Below are 24751 nucleotides of genomic sequence, written 5' to 3' on the forward strand. Positions count from 1 at the left end.
TGCTGCACTACAGTGGCTTCATACTGCTACGGGAAATAACAAAACACTTCTTCGGTGGAGTTTAGCTCTCCAAGATTTTGATTTCGACATCCAACACATCTCAGGAGCTTCTCACAAAGTGGCTGATGCACTCTCCCGTGAAAGTTTCCCACAATCAACTGGTTAAAACCGTCCTTGAGATGTGGAAAAGATTGTTAGTCTTTATGTACTTGGTAGTATATTTAGAGGTGCATGTGTCTTATTAACTCTGTTTTTCCTAGAGCTCCAGGAAGAAATCCTAGCCACCATTTCACCCTAGCTGAGATTTGGGGGACGTGTCATAAATATAAAGGGAAGGGTAAACCCCTTTAAAACCCCTCCTGGCCAGAGGAAAAATCCTCTCACCTGTAAAGGGTTAAGAAGCTAACGGTAACCTCGCTGGCATCTGACCAAAACGACCAATGAGGAGACAAGATACTTTCAAAAGCTAGGAGGAGGGAGAAAAACAAAGGGTCTGGCTCTGTCTGTATGCTGCTTTTGCCGGGGATAGAAAAGGAATGGAGTCTTCGTACTTTTAGTAAGTAATCTAGCTAGGTATATGTTAGATTATGATTTCTTTAATTGGCTGACAAAAGAACTGTGATGAATAGAATGACTATTCCCGTCTGTGTGTCTTTTTTGTAACTTAAGGTTTTGCCTAGAGGGAATCTCTATGTTTTGAATGTAATTACTCTGTAAGGTATCTACCATCCTGATTTTACAGAGGTGATTCCTTTACTTCTATTAAAAGTCTTCTTGTAAGAAAACTTAATGCTTTTTCATCTTTCTAAGATCCAAGGGTTTGGGTCTGTGGTCACCTATGCAAACTGGTGAGGATTTTTACCAAACCTTCCCCAGGAAGTGGGGTGCAAGGGTTGGGAGGTTTTTGGGGAAAGATGTGACCAAACTACGTTTCCCAGTAAACACAGATAAAGTTTGGTGGTGGCAGTAGAAATCCAAGGGAAAGGGTAAAATTAATTTGTACCTTGGGGAAGTTTTAACCTAAGCTGGTGAAGGTAAGCTTAGGAGGTTTTCATGCAGGTCCCCACATCTGTACCCTAGAGTTCAGAGTGGAGAAGGAACCTTGAGAATGGCGTAGGGATGCTAACGAAGAACTTTAGCACCAGAAAAGTGCTGACCCCAAAGGCAGGGGCCATCGCGTGTGCTGACCGCCGCGTTCCTCCCTCCCCCAATCGAAGGCACAGCCCACGTGGGTGGGGGCCCTGCCACCTTGTTCTCTGGGAGAAGAAGCTGTATGGATGGATTGAGGAAACCCTGCCTCTCTGGGCTGGCTAGACCGTTACACGGACCGGAACCGAATGCAAAGCTGGGATCCCTGGGGACCGTCTGGGGACACCTGAAAAGACGGGGGCAGCGATCCAGGAGTTCACAGAGGTTTAGATTGGATATTAGGAAAAACTTTTTCACTAAGAGGGTGGTGAAACACTGGAATGCGTTACCTAGGGAGGTGGTAGAATCTCCTTCCTTAGAGGTTTTTAAGGTCAGGCTTGACAAAGCCCTGGCTGGGATGATTTAACTGGGAATTGGTCCTGCTTTGAGCAGGGGGTTGGACTAGATGACCTTCTGGGGTCCCTTCCAACCCTGATATTCTATGATTCTATGAGAGCACCACCGGTTGGGGGGATCTGCCCTGTTTCCTGACACCTTCCCTGAGCCCGGCACACCCAGTGGAGCCGCTCCAGAGAGAGCGGGACGAACTGAGCCCTGCAAAATCAACCTAGAAGGACATTTCTCCCCTCCAGGGCGTTCCCACCCGCCTGGACAGCTGGGTGAGCCACGGCCTCTCCTTCCCACAGCCCTCCTTCCCCAGGGGAGCTCAGCCAGCCGGTGCCTTTCCACAGGCCACGGGCCTTGCCTTTGGGGAGGGGGTCTAGGTAGGACTCCTGGGTTCCATTCCCTGGCCCTGCAAGGGGAGAGGGGTCCAGTGGTTAGAGCAGGGGGCTTGGGAGCCAGGACTCCTGGGCTCTATCCCTGGCTTTCAGAAGGGAGTGGGGTCTGGTGGGTTACAGGGAGGGGTACTGGGAGTCAGGACTCCCGGGTTCTCTTCCTGCCAGCATCACTTGTGCACAGATAGGGGTGGGGGGGCGGTACAGGACGGTCAGGGGATAAGGAGCTAGGGGGGTACTTTCCCCACAACTCGCTTTATTCAGCCAATGCACAAAAGGAATCCGCAATCTCCCCCAAAGAGAAGCAGCAGCCCGTGGCTGCTGAAGGGAGGTGCACTGCAGCCCGGCACGGAGCAGAAGGGGAGGATGCCAGGCCGGGGCTCAGGGCTCCCCGATGCCTCCACCGGCCCTGGGAACTGGGTAGCACTTGGCCTGGCTCAGGATCTCCGGCACGCCCTGGGCGTATTTCTTCACCAACGCCCTCTTCACGCAGGCGCCAGGGGAGCCACATCCAGCCGCAGTCATCCTCAGTTTGATGTCACCTGGACAGGGGAGAGACGTGATCGGGGGCTCCCAATTCTCCCCCCCGACCCTCATGAGGTCTCTCACACACTCCCCTCCCAGCAGGACTGCACCCGGCTCTGCAGGCAGACTGGGGTCTAGTGCTCAGAGCAGGGAGCCTGGAACAACGTGAGAACATAACAGAGGAACGGCCCTCCTGGGCCACCCCAAAGATCCATCTAGCCCAGTATCCTCTGGCCAATGCCAGGTGCCCCAGAGGGAATGAACAGAGCAGGGAATCATCCAGTGATCCATCCCCTGTCGCCCATTCCCAGCTCCTGGCAAACAGAGGCTAGGGCCACCTTCCCTGCCCATCCTGGCTAATAGCCACAGATGGACCTGTCCTCCAGGAACTTCTCTAGTTCCTGTTTGAACCCTGTTATAGTCTGCACCTTCACAACTTCCCCCGGCAATGAGTTCCACAGGTTTCTTGTGCGTTGTGTGAAGCAGTACTTCCTTTGGTTTGTTTTATACCTGCTGCCTGTGGTGACCCCTCGTTCTTATGTTAGGAGGAGTAAATAACACTCCTTCTCTACTTCCTCCACACGCTTCAACCTCGATCGTATGCCCCCTTAGCCGTTTCATTTCAAGGTGAAGTTACTGAGACATGAGAGGATTTTATCGCATGACAGCTCACTTTGTTTAAGAGCCTTTGGTGAGGCATGCTTTCTGAAAATCTAAGTACACTATATCCACGGGATGCCCCTTGTCCACACGCTTGTTGACCCCCTCAGAGAATTCTTGTACATTGGTGAAGCGTGATTTCCCTTTACCAAAACCATGTTGACCCTTCCCCAACAAATTATGTTCATCTATGTGGCTGACAGTTCTCTTTTTTCCTATAGTTTCAATGAGTTTGCCCAGTACCGAAGTCAGACTTATTGGCCTGAAGTTGCCGGGATCACCTCTGGAGCCCTTTTTAGAAAATTGGAGTGTCATTAGCCATCCTCCAGCCAGTTGAGACAGAAGCTGATTTAAATGGTAGGTTACAAACCACAGTTCGTTGTTCTGTAATTTGACGTTTGAGTTCCTTCCGAACTCTTGGGCGAATCCCATCTGGTCCTGGTGACTTATTACTGTTTAATTTATCAATTTGTTGCAAAAACTCCTGTAATGACTCCTCAATCTGGGACAGTTCCTCAGATTTGTCACCAAAACGGAATGGCTCAGGTATGGGAATCTCCCTCCCAGCCTCAGCCGTGAAGACCGATGCACAGAATACATTTACTTTCTCTGCAGTGGCCTTATCCTCCTTGGGTGCTCCTTTGGCATCTCAGCAAGTAGGACTCCAGGGTTCTCTCTGCAACTCTGCCAGGGGAGTCGAGTCTAGTGGGTCAGAGCAAGGGGGGCTGGGACTGAGCCAGGACACTTGGGCTCCACCTTGTACCCTGTGTTCAGACCCCGCCCCCATCTGGAGAACTTATCCAGTGTTAATATCCCAGATTCCTCAACATAATGGTCCTCGGCGCCGGTGCAGACCAAGAGCTCCTTCTCCTTCTCCTGCCAGCCATCTGCCCCCATTTTGAAGAATGACGGGCACTGCCGGCCGTTGGGGACAGAGCTCACACTTGGCACTGACAACAGTCAGACACACACAGTCAGCCAGGGGTGGGGAGTCACCACACGCTGGGCTCGATCCCAGCTACGGGAAGGGAGTGGGGTCTAGTAGTTAGAGCAGGGGGGCTGGGAGCCAGGACTCCTGGGTACTCTCCAGGCAGGTATGGCCAGAGCACGGCTCTAGGTTTGCAGCAGACACACACCTGGGATGGCCCCGGCGTTGCAGCCGTCGGTGTCACAGCAGGCGATGTTCACCCGCACGGTGACATTGTGTGCGTAGGTCAGCGAGAAGGGGCCGGGCTCACAGTTCTTGGGCTCCAGGCACGATTTACCCGTGTAGGAGAAGGAGTTTCTCTCTGTGGAAGGGAAACAGAGCATCACCTCTGAGCTCCCCAATGGACCCCCAGCTGCTCCATCCTCCCCTTTTGTTCCATCCACCCCACCCCCAACTAATCTCATCTTCCCCCCCCATCCCCGATAAAATCCTCTCTTCTGTCTGATCCTGGGCCCACAGTCACCCACTGCAATTCCCTTCTCATCCCATCCCCTGTCTATGACATTACCTTTCCAGACGGAGCAGTCCCTGCTCCTGGAGAGGAGCACAGTCTATTGTTTAGAGTAGGGGGAGGGGCTGGGAGCCAGGACTCCTGGGTTCGACTCCTGGCTTCAGGAGGACAATGGTGTCTACACTTAGTAGGAATCTTCTTTCACTCACCCAGCCTGAACTCAGCCACGACAGTGACGCAGGTCCCTTCCGAGGGGGCGCAGGGCTGCAGGGGGCCGGAGCATGATTGCTCTTCGGACGCACACACCTCGCATTGCAGGGTGCTCCCTGGAGGTTGGAAAAATCCCTTCTCAGTACAAACCATGGCTCCCCACCCCTCCCCAGGCAGTGCCCGTGGGCGAAATACCACCACCAACCAACTGTGGAAGTTGTTACCATCAATGCCTCCTCACTGAACGTGTGGGCAGGCAGATCTTGGAGAAATGCCACCTGCTTTTGCAGCAGTTCTGCCCAGTTCCATTTAACTCTCCGGATGGGGAAAGGCATCTTGCTAGCTGGTCATTTGTATCTTACTCAAAACCACAGACAAGTCTGTTTCCTGCCTGAGTGTCTGTGGCTAGAATACATTTTCAGCTGCTGACGTGGCTATCTGGGGTGCAGGTTGTGCCTGCGAACAAACCCCACACGTCTGTGCAAACAGAAAAAAAAGAATTTGGCTGCTCTGAAGAGGTTTCTGCCTGTGAACCTTTGCGGTGAACCTTTCACACACACACACATTCACACACACACACCCCGCTGTCACTCTCTGCTCCAGGCCTCTGCCTGGGATTGTTTAGTCTGCAGAAGAGAAGAATTAAGGGGGATTTGATAGCTGCTTTCAACTTCCTGAGAGGTGGTTCCAGAGTGGATGGTTCTAGACTATTCTCAGTGGTGGAAGAGGACAGGACAAGGAGTAATGGTCTCAAGTTGCAGTGGGGGAGGTTTAGGTTGGATATTAGGAAAAACTTTTTCACTAGGAGGGTGGTGAAACACTGGAATGTGTTATCTAGGGAGGTGGTAGAATCTCCTTCCTCAGAAGTTTTTAAGGTCAGGCTTGAGAAAGCCCTGGCTGGGATGATTTAATTGGGGATTGGTCCTGCTTTGAGCAGGGGGTTGGACTAGATGACCTCCTGAGGTCCCTTCCAACCCTGATATTCTATGATTCTATTATTCTAATTACCCTGTAAAGTATCTACCATCCTGATTTTCCAGAGGTGATTCCTTTACTTCTATTAAAGGTCTTCTTGTAAGGAAACTGAATGCTTTTTCATCGTTCTAAGATCCAAGGGTGTGGGTCTGTGGTCACCTATGCAATTGGTGAGGATTTTTACCAAACCTTCCCCAGGAAGTGGGGTGCAAAGGTTGGGAGGATTTTGGGGGGAAAGACATGTCCAAACTACGTTTCCCAGTAAACCCAGTTAAAGTTTGGTGGTGGCAGTGGAAATCCAGGGGCAAAGGATAAAATTAATTTGTACCTTGGGGAAGTTTTAACCTAAGCTGGTGAAAGTAAGCTTAGGAGGTTTTCATGCATGTCCCCACATCTGTACCCTAGAGTTCAGAGAGGGGAAGGAAACTTGACATACTGCATTCCAGCCGAGTTATTTTGTAATGGTGGAAATGAGAAAGGAAGCAATTTGTCAGCAGCAGTGTGGCCGTGACATTGTCCATTTTTATGGATGGTTTTGTGAGCAAGTCGTTTTTAGGTGAGGGGAAACTTGGGGTACCCAAGACACATCAGACTGCTGCAAGGGGTACAGCTGTCTGGAAAGGTCGAGTGTCACTGGCCTAGATCAAAGGCATGGCAAAGGTAGAACACTGTGTTTGGAGTTTCGATTTCATGAAAACCAATGGACCATCGTATGGATTTCCTTTCCCTGTCTCCTGTTTAATGGAATAACAACCATTCACCCTGAGCACAGCCCTGGGACTCACTGACCCAGCAAAGACGCCCGGCGATGCTAATGAAGAACTTTAGCACCAGAAAAGTGTCCACTCCAAAGCCGGGGACCATCCTGTCCTGTCAACTCTCTTCTTCCGAATTTGATTGGCCAAGTTCACCCTTGCCACTGATGCCTTCACACCTCCATCATGCATGCAAAAACTCTGGACTGGCTGAAGAGATCCCATGATCGTTAACTCTTTCCTGTCTAGAGCTTGGGAGAGTTACAGTTCAGTCAGTGAACATAAGTTTTTAATTGAAGGAGGAGAGAAAGAAAACCAATTCATGCACTTTGGTTTTTTCCAGAGCTTTCCTCTGGAAACATCACTTCAACCTCCAAATGCCTTCCCCCGCTTTTGCCAGGGTCCCAGGTGGGAGGAAGGGAACATTATCCCCAATCTTATAAACAGGGAAACTGAGGCAGAAAGAGGCGGTGTCAGACTCAGAGCCACGAATACAGCCAAGGAGTCAGATTTCAGAGTAGCAGCCGTGTTAGTCTGTATCCCCAGAAAGGACGGGAGTACTTGTGGCACCTTAGAGACGAACCAATTTATATGACTTTGTTAGTCTCTAAGTTACCACAAGTACTCCTGTTCTTTTAAGCAAGGAGTCCTAATTGCTGCTGGCTTCCAGCCTATTCTAGACCCACCCCCTCCCTGACCTGGGGATAGAACCCAGGAGTCCTGGCTCCCAGAAATCAGACCATGTGAGTCAGTGCGATGGTGCAACAGTGTCCCCTCCTGGCCAAGCAGGGCGCGGTCCCGGCTCACCCAGCTCAGCGCGGCCCTCACGCTAGTCCCTGTGCCCAGGAATCTGCAAAACCCTCTCTGCTGCTCAGCCCTTTTCTCCCTGCACTCCTTGGGCCAGCGTGGGGTACATACACCCCAGAAGAGACCCCCCCACTCCCTCCCAGAGCCTGGGAATGATCCCAGGAGTCCTGGCAGGAATCTCAGTGCAGGGGGCAGGGGAACATTTCCAAGCAGGATGACAAGGGTGGGGGACGGTTTTCCTGGCTCCTGAGAATTGTCTGTGATTTCCAAACGTTTCCTGCTCCTCATCGGTGCCCGGCTCCATGTGCCTAGGGGCGGATGGGACTCCCCTGTGACCAGCTGAGCAGACAGCAGGCAGAGGGGTTGGGGCGCCCACATGGTGGCCGGGCATTTTCTGCAGTGACCAGAGCAGGCAGGCAGGCAGGTTCAGAGAATCAGAGAACCATAGAAGATCAGGGTTGGAAGAGAGCTCAGGAGGTCATCTAGTCCAAACCCTGCTCAAAGCAGGACCAACCCCAACTAATTCATCCCAGCCAGAGCTGTGTCAAGCTGGGCCTTAAACACTTCAAAGGATGGAGATTCCACCCCCTCAGAAACGACTCAGAAGAACGCAGACCGCAACAAACATCGATATGATGCTAGAGTGCGTTCCCAGGAACTCCAGCCGGGGGACAGAGTCCTGCTGCGAAATTTGGGTATTGCCGGCAAACACAAGATAGCTGACGGATGAAAGGCAATACCTTACCTGGTGATGGAAAAGCTGGGAGATCTGCCAGTCTACAAGATCAAACCTGAAGACGGTCCAGGGCAAATAAAGACAGTGCATAGAAACCTTTTGCTCCCTGTGGGGGAATTGGTAAGCACCCCTTATGAGATGGGCCATGACAGGGCAGTCGGCCAGAACAGAAGAGCTAGACCAAAGCTGCCATCCAACACAGACAGCGGGACCCGGGCAGCTAACTTACCCCTATTCTGCACATCTGAGAGTGAGTCTGAGGAGGAAGACACAACCCTGGTGTATCCTGGGATGGAGACAAGATTTCAGTCTCGATCAGCTGAACGAAATGAAAGTTCTCCCTCTTCCGCCCTAAACCCCATAGCGGAATTATTTAGGCCCATTTCCGACACCCCTGTGCTGCTGATGACACACACAGGTTATTGGACAGTGGACACACAGGTAGAGGATGTCCTGGGCACCTTGGACCCTCCAGCGTTAGAACTAGGAGTGCAGGGGCCTATGCCAGTAGCCAAGGGACCCTCAAAGGAAGCCTCTCCATCCATCACTCAAGAGGATGTTCCCCCTACCTCGGCAACAGAGATTCTCAATAGACGAGACAAGGTGATAAGACCAGTAAAATGGTTAACTTATGATGCACCTGGGGTGACTAGTGAGGAGCCAATACATTTAGCACACAGGATTGTGGAAGCTCAAGTGGGCTTCCTGAGGCCCTTTGGAGGAAACCAATGAGTTGGTATAAAGGGAGTGTGATTTGTCGGGACGACAAATTCTCGGCTGGGGGGAGGATGTAAGCAGAGCCAGGATGAGCTCCACCCTGACATCTGGTGGTGAGGTGTGGCAAGTTGTGGAAAAGAACTTCAGGGGCCGATCTCATTTGCATAGGCACATCCACCCCGCCTAGAATGAGGCCATAGCTGCCCAAATGGTCACTTTGGCTGTTGTGGGATCCCCAGTGTCTCTGTTATTGGGGCAGGAAGAATAACTTGCTATTACCCTGATTATGGGAACTGTGCTTGGAACTGTACTTGGCCATTTGTTATGATGGAGGGACTCACCATCAACAAAGTAGCAGTCGCTAGGGAAGGGACATGGGTGCCAAAACTCTGTGACTGGAGAGAGGCTTGAGACAGGTATTAGTACCTGGTGGTGTGGGCCCCTTTGTGAGGGCCTGAAACACCAGTTGCACCTCTGTCTGTCTCTCTCCACTGTGGAATGTCAGAGCTAATTTTGGGTCTATTAAGAGTCTTGCTACAGGTACTGTGCTGAATTCACTTTGGCCTTATGGTGCACCAGCACTAAGGCTCCCACTACTTTGAGCTGGAATCACTGAGCGCTGTGTCAAGTAGTGGGGAGCCGGAAGATCTAGAGTGCAGCGGTGCTGATCGTGGACAGGCTGGCGGAGCCGTTTGTGAGACAGCGAGGCGAGCTGTGCGGAGCGGAGCTGTTCGTGAGACGGCGAGCTGTGCAGAGCAGAGCCGATCGTGGCGGAGCGGAGCCGTTCGTGAGATGGTGGAGTGGAGCGGAGCCCTGTGGGGCAGTCAACTTCAGGTCACGTAAGGTGCCCCTTACCTCTTCCCCCACACACAGGCACATTTTTAGCCAGACTGGGGAGTAACACTCTGCAGATGAACTTTTGAACTCTGGGGCTGGACTTTTTGGACTTTGGGTGATTTGTGGATTGCTGGACTCAAGACGTTTGGGTTCTGGGACTCAAGAACCCGAGGGAAAGGATGTGGCCCAATTTGCTGGGGTGGGTCTTTGCTCATGGTTTGGTTAATGAACACTAGTTGTGGTGTTTTCCCAATTTAATGCTGATGTCGTTTACCTCATGTTATTAAAGATTCTCTGCTACACCGAGACTCTGTGCTTGCAAGAGGGGAAGTATCGCCTCTTTGAGGTGTCCAGGGGGTGTGTAAGATTTTCCCAGGTCACTGTGTGGGGGCTCGAGCCAGTTTTCCATTTGCTTTGATGAGAGGGAACCACTGTGTACTGAACCCGGCCCTTGCTGCTATCAACTTGGCCTGGCAGAAGGGTTACATACGCATCATCACCTTTGGAACTGTGCGCTAGGAACGTGTAGTCCCGGAACTCTTTGCCAATAAAGGTCTTAACAAATATTGAAAGACATTCGTCACCCTTAAATTCCCAGGATTTTTCTGGCTTTAGGGACATCGCAAAAATGTAATTGGGCACATGCAACCCAGTCTCCTGCGTACATTGAAAATCATAAAAAATATACTTTTCTGAGGATTCGGGCTTCCTAAGGCTGTCCATAAAACAGAGGTGACTGTCTATATCTCCAACGACCAAACCCTGACCCTGCTTACAGCGCCTCCCTTTACACCGGTGCCGCTTGTCCACGTACGACGGACACTGATCACACAAAGTTTTAGACAGGCATTCAACTGGTTTTTTTTGATGCACAGTTGACACGTCTGTCTAAACACTCTTTGGGCCGACAAAACAGTCTACAGCTAGGACACCTCAGGAGCACCCCCACGCCAGAACCCCATAGTAATGTTCATCATGCAACAGGATGAAATAAGTCTTAGGGTAAAACCCCAGCCACCTTTCACTGCATACAGCACCACCTCCTAAATGCTGTTCAAACTTTGCTACGTCACTGAGCAGAACCTTCTCTGGATCTGACCACCCCAGTTTCTCATGCAACTTTCTAGCCTCTGCTAACAATTCCGCATCCGTAGGTTTATGACCGGCCATGACGGACAAGAGCCCACCCGCAAAACATAGAAATTGGTACCAGTGTAAGTCAGCTCTACTAAACATTGTCTCTTTTTTGGAATAATTTGACTACTAAGGATAGAATTTAAAACTCTTCGAGCGCCCCCACCCCTATTTTTTACAACTGTCACAATGAGGCGCAATGTCCCATCGACATGCAATTCTCTATCGCTCTGTAGCAGCTTTGAGGTCTGGTTTAAGAAATCCTCAGCGGACAGCTCATCCCTATTTCTTCTGACTGAAAACAAAGGGTCAGTTCAATGACAGCTCTCTAAACATAACTGTACATAATCATCAGGGCCTACCCTACCATTAATGTCATCGAGAACTAGCTGTATCCCTCTGTGTATGGCTTCAACAACCTCTTCAGCTTCAGCTGAATTTATTTCCTCAAGATTGACAAAACAAAACTCCTCACAATACACTGACCCCCCAAATCTAGGTAATTCACGTTGCCAACTTCTCACTCTCTCCATATAGATCTCTGCATTTTCAGGGTTACTTGGGGGTTTCTCTACAGAACCATCAGTGGCATCTTCTACATCCCATACTAATTGAGAGTCAGACTCTGAGACGCCTCTGTGAGGGTCATTGGGAGTAGATGGGGCCCCCGTCTAGAGAGCCCTCTGGGGAATTTTCTAAACCAGAGTCTGATTTCGCCTCCCCATTTTCAGACATGCCAGTTGATGCCCCCTACCGGAGGCTCTCATCTTTTTGGGTTTTTTTCCTCATTACCTCTTTAGCCCTTCTTAAAATTTTTACAGCGACCCTGGCCTGGATCTTTTTGGCAGCCATCTGTTTATCCCCCAAGCGCTGTCCGCCCTTTTGTTTACACATGAGCTGACGTGCACCCTTCAGGGTACCCCTTTCCACACCTAGTCATGCCTGATCAGAGCCACCCTTTCCAGACCCCCTTTCTTTTAGGCCCCCTGAGGATTCAGCATCCATCAGTTTTCTGAACAAAGCATCGTATTTTTTCCAAATCTTTTGAGAATGCTGTTGTTTTAGACCCCCCGAGGATACAGCGTCCATCAGTTTTCTGAATGAAGCATCAAACTCTTCCAAAATACGAGAATATGGGGGATCTGTGACAAGCTTATGGTTTTGGGAGAATGGCTTATCAATCCTTGGTTTTTTGTTCACAACCCCGAGAGCGCCTGCTCCGGGTTTGGAATGTGTGTGTTTCTGGGCACATTCAGAGCCCCTAGCGTGCGCGCTCTGGGTTTGTGAACGTGGGCGTTTTCGCTCACAGTTTTCTCAGGGCTCGGTGTGGCGGTGGCCGCTGAGGAACTGGAGTTGTGTTTGCATGGGTGTTTTTTACCAGAGTGTTTTGTCCTTGGCTTTGACGTAAATGAGGTTTGGACTGGCCTGATGCTTCGTCTGCTCTCTTGTGCTGTTTTGCCTTGTTAAAGGTCTCAAAGCAGATTCCTGGTTCTTTGGTGGTTCTCGGGGTTGTGTCCTGGTAGCTCCCACTACAGCCTTGTCAGAAGGGCTGCACCTGACTGATTGGGACGGGGGGAAAAATGCATTTTGTACAAAAACGTAACTTTGCCAGCTTTCTCACCCACACCTATGTATTTACTTAAAATACAAAACCTCATAAATTAACCAGACTGTCAAGGTTCCTCCCCCACTCTGAACTCTAGGGTACAGATGTGGGGACCTGCATGAAAAACCTCCTAAGCTTATCCTTACCAGCTTAGGTCAAAACTTCCCCAAGGTACAAAATATTCCACCCGTTGTCCTTGGACTGGCCGCTACCACCACCAAACTAATACTGGTTACTGGGGAAGAGCTGTTTGGACGCGTCCTTCCCCCCAAAATACTTCCCAAAACCCTGCACCCCACTTCCTGGACAAGGTTTGGTAAAAAGCCTCACCAATTTGCCTAGGTGACTACAGACCCAGACCCTTGGATCTTAAGAACAATGAACAATCCTCCCAACACTTGCACCCCCCCTTTCCTGGGAAATGTTGGATAAAAAGCCTCACCAATTTGCATAGGTGACCACAGACCCAAACCCTTGGATCTGAGAACAATGAAAAAGCATTCAGTTTTTTACAAGAAGACTTTTAATAAAAAATAGAAGTAAATAGAAATAAAGAAATCCCCCCTGTAAAATCAGGATGGTAGATATCTTACAGGGTAATTAGATTCAAAAACATAGAGAACCCCTCTAGGCAAAACCTTAAGTTACAAAAAAGATACACAGACAGAAATAGTTATTCTATTCAGCACAATTCTTTTCTCAGCCATTTAAAGAAATCATAATCTAACACATACCTAGCTAGATTACTTACTAAAAGTTCTAAGGCTCCATTCCTGGTCTATCCCTGGCAGAAACCAGCATACAGACAGACACAGACCCTGTGTTTCTCTCCCTCCTCCCAGCTTTTGAAAGTATCTTGTCTCCTCATTGGTCATTTTGGTCAGGTGCCAGCGAGGTTACCTTTAGCTTCTTAACCCTTTACAGGTGAGAGGAGCTTTCCCCTGGCCAGGAGGGATTTCAAAGGGGTTTACCCTTCCCTTTATATTTATGACACAGACTAATAAGCAAAATATATTTACCCAGCTTCATCCATCCATCCGTCACTGATACTGATGAATTTTTCTTTTCAGTTGTCTCTTTCCTTTTTCTTTTGAGGTTGTTTACCCCCTCACGTTTTGACCGTACTGTAAAGCAAACAACATTCTAATAAGACACATGAAACTATCTAGTAAACTTTAAAATCAAAAAATATTCATTAGGGTGTTTTTTCTATTTAAAAAAGTCATAGCTTTAAAACAAAATAATCCATTTCAGGGTGTACAAGCAACACAGGTTTTGAGTTTATTTCTACCACTTTAAAAACAACCCCCACAAATATATATATATATATAATACATTTTAAAATACATCTCATTTTGCAAAGTAAAAACCCTGTTAATTGGAAACACACCATCACCATCACTTTGTAGACATATACTTTTTAAAAACCACCTATGTTTTACACATACACACACACACACAGAGCAGTTTAAAACCCTGTTTGCAACAAAATACTTTTCAATAAAACCACATGCTTTTAAAGAGACCCCTGGTTGTTCTGTCCCCCGCCCCAGCCATGTGTGCTTGGAGCCTTTGGGTTAAAAAACAAGCCAAAATGTTAGTTAGTATTAGCCCCCAAATCCCTATTCATCCTATGTAATACCTGAAGTTATTAAGCAAAACTACAGTTAAAATGTTCTTTTTTTACCTTGGCCTGGTGATGAACTGCAACTTAAAGTTACTGGCTCCATGCTAAACAGATCACACTGCAATAAAGATAGGCACCATTATTTACTAAGACAGCATGGCCAAAGCATGGCATTATCTAATAAATATATATTTTTTTCAGAGTTAAAAACAGGGAACATACCTCCTCTTGCAGTCCAGCAGCAATTCAAGAGAGTTTCTGTTGAAAGAGAAAGTCTCCAAGCTATCTGAGGTTTTTAGACCATCCTAACTCTTTTGTTTCAAAATAGTTAGCAGGTTGATTGGATCACCCCTCCCTAGCATTCCCTTTTGTGATCTGGGGGGAATAAGTTTTCTGCACAATTGGCCTGCTTTTCTTTTTTAAGTTCAAATACATATTTTTCCCCCACCCCTGTAGGGCCTTCTTACAATAACCGTTTCAAGTGAGAGACCCTTTGCAGATATCAATGAATGTCTTGGGGCTTGTGTTTTTTGTTGTTGTTGTTTTTTTTAAACATGTGTCTTTCATGCTTAAAGTTGGGTGGGGTGGGGTGCTTTCTAGAAAAAGTGCCCCATGGCCTTCACCCCACTCCTGGGTCATATTTAAACTGGCCTATAGCGTTCTGCCAACTCCAGGGGTTATATTTAAACTGTCCAATAGCATCTGCGAACTCCTGAGGTTTTATTTCATTTCATATTAATCAGAACTCACCATCCTCACCCACCCATCTCCCTGACGATGGGTGCACCCCCCCCCCCCGCATCAAAATTAACCCTATGGCCACAAGGGTGAGTAATCACAGTCACTCTGGCTATTCAGTGAGGGGGGTGGTTAAACCCATTCAGTTCAACAGGATAAGTCAGCTCTATTGTCCTCAACCACATGTCTGAACAATCCCTGTTTGTTTTATTGTAAACACGTTTTTAGGATATTTTTTCCCCTTCCACAACATACATTTCAGCTTTTTTTTTTTTTTTTTTTTTTTGCTGTCAGTGGGTCTTTCTCTTACACAAAAGACACAAGAACGAGGTGCTCACAAACAATTTTTTATTTAAAAGACATACAGCTCCTTTAAAACAAACCACAATACTCCATTAAAAAAAAAAAGAAAGAAAGAAAGAAAGAAAACCTTTAAACTCCCTTAAGGGCCAGAGCCGTTTTAACAGAAATACAGAGAGTCACAAAGCCCTTTTCAATAGATTTTTTTTTTGAATTTACAGCTACCAAGTTTTATATCGCATGTTTGGCCCCTCGCCATTTTCTAACTTAATCCTTATAGATTTCTTACAAATAGCCATTTTCTTAAGCAGGGTTCTGTAACTTTTTGTGCGGACCAGCTGGTCAATATAACTCTCTAAGCAGGCATCTTCCGGTTTGGCCATTTTCTTTAAAACACAGCCAGGGTCTCCACTGAATTGCACAGCATTTATCAAGGTCACCCCTTGCGCTAAATGTTCTTGGGTTAGACACAGACAGTGCGTAGCATAACCTATGGCAACCACAGTGGTTAATAAGCTTTCCAAACCCAGCTCAGCACACAGGCCCCGGAGCTGGCAGTTTATATCCACTGAAGTCCAAGTCACACAGTCATGGTGCCGCTGGCCTGGCACGTCTATGACACAGCCCTCAAAATCTTCAAAAAGCTTTTCCCTGAGACAGTGATTAAGAACAGCATAAACAGCAACGCGTACAATAGTCCGCATGACTTTTTTACGCTCACGACGTGACACTGGCTCAGTCAGTTCCATGCCAAGCCTCCTCCTAAACTCCTCCTAGCCGTCATCCTCGGAGTCCTCTTCAACATTTTGTATCGGCGTTGAGCAAAAACAAGGGGGGCCCAGTTCATCCTTGCCGCTTGGTGCAACGCTGTCCAGGGTCTCCGGGTCCTCTAGAACGGCATCATCGAGCTGTCGAGAGATTTTTTTCAAAAAAGGAACAGCGTAAGCACCCCACTGCTTGGTTTTTGATTTACACAATCCCTGGTTCCTAGCCCCCCATTACACACCCCCACCCCGACCGTCACCTCTTAAACATTCATTTACCTGAGCCACATCCTTTGCAGTCACCTTGTCTGCCCGTAACTCCCCCAAGCCATGATCACCTTCCACCTCTCGGGGGGTGGACAACAAGAGGCCATCACGCTCATCACGGTGCCTCACAAGCAGCCGGGTTTCGGGGTCCCGTGTGTGCATCAACGGTTGGGCCAAAGGGCTCCCCTCAGTTGCCCCCGTCTCCTCCTTGGAACTCTTGCTGATGTAACGCTTTCTCTGCGGTTTGTCGAAGGCCCTTGGGGCTAAAACAAAGTCCAAAGTTCCCACAGGGGTGGTGAAGGAGTCCATGTTTCCACGATTTCTAAAACACGTGCTCTTGGTAAAAGACAGCCTCTTCTGCCCGACGCTGGGACTTATGGGGTGATGGTGCTGCGTTCTGATTGGCAGAGGGGGTCATATGCCCCTCTTCTGGGCGGTTCACCCCATCCCAGAACCTGCCCTATTTTGGTCAAATCTGCTCTCGGGGCGGCCTGATTGGCAGCCGTTGGTGGGAGGAGGAGTTGTTAGAGGGGTCACACTAATCATTTCCAGATGGGTCACCCTGCCCCCGGAACTCATCCTGATTGGTCAGATCTCCTCTTGGTCCTATAGGGACAAAACCCCTCCTGATTGGTAGAGGGTGGGAGGAGGAGTTGTTAGAGGGGTCACAAGACCCACTTCCGGGGAGGACATACTGCCCTGAAACTCGCCCTGATTGGTCAAATCTCCTATTGGGGGAAGTCCTACTGGGGCGAAACCTCTCCTGGTTGGTAGAGGGCAGTGGGAGAACTTGTTAGAGGGGTCACATGACATACCTTGCTTCCGGTCTTGTGGCAGCCTTGACCCCGGAAGCAATACCCCATTGGGGTGGGACTTCCGGTGGGAGCCAGAGGTCAAGGGCTAAGTGGTCAAGGGGCGGAGTTAGGGTTTGATTGACTGTAGGGCCATTATACTACTAACCTCACTGGCACCTGACCAAAATGACCAATGAGGAGATAAGATACTTTCAAAAGCTGGGAGGAGGGAGAAAAACAAAGGGTCTGTGTCTGTCTGTGTGATGCTTTTGCTGGGGACAGAACAGGAATGGACTCTTAGAACTTAGTAACAGGTTTCAGAGTAACAGCCGTGTTAGTCTGTATTCGCAAAAAGAAAAGGAGGATTTGTGGCACCTTAGAGACTAACCAATTTATTTGAGCATAAGCTTTCGTGAGCTACAGCTCACTTCATCGGATGCATACTGTGGAAACTGCAGCAGATATTATATACACACAGAGATCATGAAACAACACCTCCTCCCACCCCACTGTCCTGCTGGTAATAGCTTATCTAAAGTGATCATCAAGTTGGGCCATTTCCAGCACAAATCCAGCACAGTGATCCATCCCCTGTCGCCCATTCCCAGCTTCTGGCAAACAGAGGCTAGGGCCACCATCCCTGCCCTATAGCCACAGATGGACCTGTCCTCCAGGAACTTCTCTCGTTCCTGTTTGAACCCTGTTATAGTCTTCGCCTTCACAACATCCCCCGGCAATGAGTTCCACAGGTTGACTGTGCGTTGTGTGAAGCAGTACTTCCTTTTGTTTGTTAAAAACGTGCTGCCTGTGGTGACCCCTCGTTCTTATGTTAGGAGGAGTAAATAACACTTCCTTATTTCCTTCCTCCACACCCTTCAACCTTCTCTAGACCTCGATCATATCCCCCTTAGCCGTCTCTTTTCCAGGCTCAATAGTACCACTCTTATTAATCTCTCCTCATATGGCAGCCGTTCCATCCCCCTCATCATTTTCGTTGGGCTTTTCTGAAGCTTTTCCAATTCCCTTATCTCTCTTCTGAGAGGGGGCGACCACATCCGCATTCAGTGTTCTACTTGTGGGCATCCCATGGATTTATATTGAGGCAACACGCTCTTTTCTGTCCTATTCTCTGTCCCTTTATGAATGATTCCCAGCATTCTGTTCACTTCTTTCACGGCTGCTACAAATGGAGTGGATGATTTCAGAGAACTCTCCACAATGACTGCAAGATCTTTCTTGAGTGGTAAAATTTGACCCATCATTGTATATGTCTACTTGGGATAACGTTTGCCCATGTGCATTACTTTGCATTTATCAACATTGAATTTCATCTGCCATTTTGTTGCCCAGTAACCCAGTTATGAGAGACCCTTTCGTACCTCTTCATAGTCTGCTTTGGACTTCACTATCTTGAGTAGCTTTGTATCTTCTGCAAATTTTCCCACCTCACTATTTACCCTTTTTTCCAGAACATTTCGGAATATGGTGAATAGGACTGGGCCCAGTGCAGATCCCTGGGGGACTCCCACTATTTACCTCTCTCCCTTCTGAAAACTGACCATTTCTTCCTACCCTTTTTTCCCTATCTTTTAACCAGTTACTGAGCCATGAGAGGATTTTATCCCATGACAGCTCACTTTGCTTAAGAGCCTTTGGTGAGGGACGCTTTCTGAAAATCTAAGTACACTATATCCACGGGATCCCCCTTGTCCACACGCTTGTTGACCCCCGCAGAGAATTCTAGTACATTGGTGAGGCGTGATTTCCCTTTACCGAAACCATGTTGACCCTTCCCCAGCAAATTATGTTCATCTATGTGGCTGTCAGTTCTCTTCTTTCCTATAGTTTCAATGAGTTTGCCCAGTACCGAAGTCAGACTTATTGGCCTGTTGTAGCTGGGATCACCTCTGGAGCCCATTTTAGAAATTGGCGTCTCATTAGCCATCCTCCAGCCAGTTGGAACAGAAGCTGATTTAAATGGTAGGTTACAAACCACAGTTAGTAGTTCTGTAATTTGACGTTTGAGTTCCTTCCGAACTCTTGGGCAAATCCCATCTGGTCCTGGTGACTTATTACTGTTTAATTTATCAATTTCTTGCAAAAACTCCTGTAATGACTCCTCAATCTGGGACAGTTCCTCAGATTTGTCACCAAAACAGAATGGCTCCGGTTTGGGAATCTCCCTCCCAGCCTCAGCCGTGAAGACTGATGCAGAGAATTCATTTACTTTCTCCGCAGTGGCCTTATCCTCCTTGGGTGCTCCTTTGGCATCTCAGCAAGTAGGACTCCAGGGTTCTCTCTGCAACTCTGCCAGGGGAGTGGAGTCTAGTGGGTCAGAGCAAGGGGGGCTGGGACTGAGCCAGGACACCTGGGCTCCACCTCGTACTCTGTGTTCAGACCCCGCCCCCATCTGGAGGACTTACCCAGTGTTAACACCCCATAATCCTCAACACAATGGTCCTCGGCGCCGGTGCAGGCCAAGAGCTCCTTCTTCTTCTGCCAGTGATCTGCCCCCGATTTGAAGAATGACAGGCACTGCCGGCCGTTGGGGACGGAGCTCACAGTTGGCACTGAGAACAGTCAGACACACACAGTCAGCCAGGGGTGGGGAGTCACCACACCCTGGGCTCAATCCCAGCTCAGGGAAGCGAGTGGGGTCTAGTGGTTAGGGATGGGGGCTTTGGGCTGGCACCCAGGACTCCTGGGTTCTCTCCAGGCAGGTGTGGCCAGAGCAGGGCTCTAGGCTTGCAGCAGACACACACCTGGGATGGCCCCGGCGTTGCAGCCGTCGGTGTCACAGCAGGCGATGTTCGCCCGCACAGTGACATTGTGCGGGTAGGTCAGCGAGAAGGGGCCGGGCTCACAGTTCTTGGGCTCCAGGCACGACTTACCCGTGTAAGAGAAGGAGTTTCCCTCTGTGGAAGGGAAACAGAGCATCACCTCTGAGCTCCCCAATGGACCCCCAGCTACTCCATCCTCCCCTTTTGTTCCATCCACCCCACCCCCAACTAATCTCATCTTCCCTCCGACCCCCGATAAAATCCTCTCTTCTGTCTGATCCAGGCCCCACAGCCACCCACTGCAATTCCCCATCTCATCCCATCCCCCGTCTATGACATTACCTTTCCAGACTGGGCAGTCCCTGCTCCTGGAGAGGAGCAGAGTCTATTGGTTAGAGTAGGGGGAGGGGCTGGGAGCCAGGACTCCTGGGTTCCACCCCTGGCTTCAGGAGGACAATGGTGTCTACACTTAGTAGGAATCTTCTTTCACTCACCCAGCCTGATCTCTGCCATGACAGTGATGCAGGTCCCTTCCGAGGGGGCGCAGGGCTGCAGGGGGCCGGAGCACGATTGCTCTCTGGACGCACACACCTCGCATTGCAGAGCGCACCCTGGAGGTTGGGAAAATCCCTTCTCAGTACAAACCCCGGCTCCCCACCCCTCCCCAGGCAGTGCCCGTGGGCGAAATACCACCAAGAACCAAGAGGTGGCGCTGTGGGAGTTGTTACCACCAATGCCTCCTCACTGAACGTGTGGGCAGGCAGATCTTGGAGAAATGCCACCTGCTTTTTCAGCAGTTCTGCCCAGTTCCATTTAACGCTCCGGATGGGGAAAGGCATCTTGCTAGCTGGTCATTTGTATCTTACTCAACACTGCAGACAAGTCTGTTTGCTGCCTGAGTGTCTGTGGCTAGAATTCATTTTCATCTTCTGACGTGGCTATCTGGGGTGCAGCTTGTGCCTGCGAACAAACCCCACACGTCTGTGTAGGCAGAAAAACAAGAATTCAGCTGCTCTGAAGAGGGGTTTCTGCCTGGCTTTGCGGTGAACTTTTCACACACACACACCCCGCCGTCACTCTCTGCTCCAGGCCTCTGCCTCTCAGAGTTACGTCAGCTCAGCCACACTCGACTTCAGCCCACTTTTCATCGCTAATCCTGCCAATTCTCTTCTTCAGAATATGATTGACGCTTGTTAAGACTCTGGATAGATGGCTGTGTGCCTCCAGCAAGTGATCCCAGGAGCATCAACTCTTTCCTCTCCAGAGAGTGGGGGCCTTAGAATTCATAATGTGAGCATAAGGCTTTTTAAGAAAGAAAGAAAGAAAGAAAGAAAGAAAGAAAGAAAGAAAGAAAGAAAGAAAGAGAGAAAGAGAGAAAGAAAGAAAGAGAGAAAGAGAGAAAGAGAGAAAGAGAGAGAGAGAGAAAAATTTTCCCACTTTGGTTTTTTTCGAGTTTTCATGTGGAAGCATCAATTAAACCTCAGAACGCCTTCCCCTGCCCCTTCTATGTCCCTAGATGGTAGCAAAGTGATCTTATCCCCATCTAAGAAATAGGGAAACTCAGGTAGAAAAAAGATGTGTTCAATTCAGGGTTAGAAGAAAGATAACAGCCGAGAAGTCCTCACTCCTGACACCCAGCCCACTCTAACCCACGAGACCCCACTCCTCTTTCCGAGCCACGGACAGAACCTGGGAGTCCTGATTTGCAGCCATCTCTGCTCAAACTCACTACACCCCAGCCCTCTTCCACAGCTGGGGAATGAACCCAGGAGTCCTGGCAGGAATCTCAGTGCTGGTGGGCAGGGGAACATTTCCAAGCAGGATTACAAGTGGACGGGGGTGGTGCTCCTCATCAGGATGACCCCAAGCCTGGGCGAGAGCTGGAGGAGGAATGAGAAGAAGGAAGGACAGACGGACTCAGACCCGCTGGCCAGACCCCTAGCGTTGGCTGTGGGAGTCCCAAGCTCCAATCCCTGCTCTCCCCGAGTCAGCCGGGGGACGTGGCCCCGGGTTTTCCTCTCACTGCTTTTACCCACAAATTCCATCCTGACCCCAGAATCCGCTATCGACAGCGGTACGTTCCCCAAGTAAATTCCCGACCCCCCCACCCGGCTCCCTGTGCCCGGGGACGGACGGGACTCACCTGTGGCCAGGAGAGCGGACAGCAGGCAGAGGGGCAGAGCCACCCACATGGTGCCCGGGTGTTTGCTGCAGTGAGCAGAACAGCGAGGAAGGATCTGGCTGTGGTTTTATCCGGCAGGATGGCAAATACCTGCCCCCTGGGCGATCGGCTGGGGCTGCCCCATGACATCCTGGTGGACCCGGAGATGGGAGATTTCACAGCCTTGCATGTGACACTGGCTGATCAGGTGATGCCAATGTGTACTGATGCCAATTCCCTTGTGCATTAGTGGAGATCAGTGGTTCTCAGCCAGGGGTCCGTGTACTCCAGGGGTACACACAGGTCTTCCGGGGGGTACATCAGCTTATCTTGATGTTTGCCTCATTTTACAACAGGCCAGATATAAAGCACTAGTGAAGTCAACGCGAGCTAAAATTTCCTGACACAATGACTTGTTTGTGCAGCTCTATGTACTGTCCACTGAAATGTAAGTGCAATATTTATATCCCAGTGGAGTTATTTTATAATTACACAGTGGAACTGAGAAAGGAAGCTATTTGTCAGTCACGATGTGGCCGTGACACTTATGTATTTTTAGAATAACATAAGAAAGGACCTGTCATAAATATAAAGGGAAGGGGAACCACCTTTCTGTCCCCGGTGCTGTAAAATCCCTCGTGGCCAGAGGCAAAACACTTTCACCTGTAAAGGGTTAAGAAGCTAAGGCAACCTTGCTGGCACCTGACCCAAAATGACCAATGAGGAGACAAGATACTTTCAAATCGGGAGTGAGGGAAACAAAGGGACTGCTTGTCTCTGTGATCTTTTGCTTGGAACAGCTCAGGAATGGAGTCTCAGAACTTCTGTTAGTTAGTAAGTAATCTAGCTAGAAATGCGTTAGATTTCCTTTTGTTCAATGGCTGGTAAAATAAGCTGTGCTGGAGGGAATGAATATTCCTGGTTTGGTGTCTTTTTGTAACTTAAGGTTTTGCCAAGAGGATTCTCTATGTTTTGAATTTGATTACCCTGGAAGGTATTTACCATCCTGATTTTACAGGGGTGATTCTTTCACCTTTTCTTTCATTCAAATTCTTCTTTTAAGAACCTGTTTGCTTTTTCATTGTTCTGAAGATCCAAGGGTTTGGGTCTGTGTTCACTTGTACAAATTGGGGAGGATTCTTATCAAGCCTTCCCCAGGAAAGGGGGTGTAGGACTTGGGGTGATATTTTGGGGGAAGACGTCTCCAAGTGGGCTCTTTCCCTGGTCTTTGTGTAAGACGCTTGGTGGTGGCAGCGTACGGTTCAAGGACAAGGCAAAGTTTGTACCTTGGGGAAGTTTTTAACCTAAGCTGGTAAGAATAAGCTGAGGGGGTCTTTCCTGCGGGTCCCCACATCTGTACCCTCGAGTTCAGAGTGGGGAAGGAACCCTGACAGGGCCACACTGGGTCAGACCAAAGGTCCATCTAACCCAGTATCCTGTCTTCCGACAGTGGCCAATGCCAGCTGCCCAGAGGGAATGAACAGAACAGGTAATCAAACATCAAGTGTTCCATCCCCTGTCATCCATTCCCAGCTTCTGGCAAACAGAGGCTAAGGACACCATCCCTACCCAGCCTGGCTAATAGCCATTGATCGCCCTATCCTCCATGAATTTATCTAGCTCTTTTTTGAACCCAGTTTACTTTTGGACTTCGCACATTCCTCTGGCAAGGAGTTCCACAGGTTGATGGTGCATTATGTGAAAAAACACTTCCCTTTGTTTTTTTAAACCTACCGCCTCTTAATTTCATTTGCTGGCCCCTAGTTCTTATGTTATGAGAAGGAGTAAATAACACTTCCTTATCTACTTTCTCCACACCACTCATGATTTTCTAGACCTCTCTCCTATCCCCCCTTGTCCGTCTCTTTTCCAAGCTGAAAAGTCCCACTCTTATGAATCTCTCCTCACGGAAGCTGTTCCATCCCCCTAATAATTTTATGACCCTTTCCTGAATCTTTTCCAATTCTGATATCTCTTTTATACGCTGGGGTGACCACATCTCCACACAGTTTTCAAGAATGGGAGTAGCATGGATTTATATAGGGGCAATATGACATTTATTGTCTCATTATCTCTCCCTTTCTTAATGATTCCCAACATTCTGTTCTCTTTTTTGACATGCACTGCGTACTGTGAACTATCCACTGTGACTCCAAGATCTCTTTCTTGACTGGGAACAGCTAATTTAGACTCCATGTCTGGTTTTGGAAGCAAGTAGCTTTAAGTGAGGGGAAACTTGGGCTATGCAAGACACATCAGACTGCCACAAGGGGTACAGCGGTCTGGAAAGGTCGAGAGCCCCTGGCCTAGATCAAAGGCATGGCGAAGGTAGACCAGTGTGTTTGGAGTTTCGATTTCATGAAAACCAGTGGGCCGTGGTATGGTTTTCCCTTCCCCGTCTGCTGTTTTAGCGGAGTAACAACCATTCACCCTGAGCACAGCCCTGGGACTCACTGACCCAGCAGAGACGGTGGAGGGATGCTAATCAGGAACTTTAGCACCAGGAAAGTGCTGAGTCCAAAGGCAGGGGCCATCGTGTGTGCTGACCAACGCGTTCCTCCCTCCCCGCATCGAAGGCAAAGCCCACGTGGGTGGGGGCCCTGCCAGCTTGTTCTCTGGGAGAAGAAGCTGTAAGGATGGATTCAGGGAAGGATCCTGCCTCGCTGGGCTGGCTGGACTCTTACAGGGACCGGAACCGGATGCAAAGCGGGGATCCCTGGAGACGGATTGGGGGCACCTGAAAAGACTTGGGAGAATGGCAGGTTCTTCCATCACTGCCACCGTTTGGAATTACAGACTGCGACTCACCCGGGCATGAATTTTACCTGCTTTAACCCCTTGTGACCCTCATTCCCTTTCCTTAGCTCACGACCCTTTAGCGAGTTTCCTACAGACCTGGCTGCCAGCGTTGCCTTTGGTGGAGGATCTGGGGTCCCGTGGCTCTGGGGTAAGTGACCGGTCTCCTGGGGCTGGGAACAACCTGGGTGGGCTGGT

General features: G+C 49.2%; 1 protein-coding gene across 1 annotated transcript; it reads right to left on the reverse strand.

Moving 5' to 3' along the window:
• Positions 1–2306: 2306 nt before the first annotated feature.
• Positions 2307–24291, reverse strand: LOC140902981 (phospholipase A2 inhibitor and Ly6/PLAUR domain-containing protein-like). The gene is made up of 6 exons (XM_073323562.1): positions 24212–24291; positions 21740–21837; positions 20091–20207; positions 19579–19731; positions 19240–19386; positions 2307–2467 (listed from the first exon to the last, which is right to left on the reverse strand). Exons 1-6 carry the CDS (start codon positions 24289–24291, stop codon positions 2307–2309), a joined length of 756 nt encoding a protein of 251 aa, XP_073179663.1.
• Between the last annotated feature and the right edge of the window lie 460 nt (positions 24292–24751).

Source organism: Lepidochelys kempii, chromosome 24 (assembly GCF_965140265.1).
Source record: "Lepidochelys kempii isolate rLepKem1 chromosome 24, rLepKem1.hap2, whole genome shotgun sequence".
NCBI lineage: Eukaryota > Metazoa > Chordata > Testudines > Cheloniidae > Lepidochelys > Lepidochelys kempii.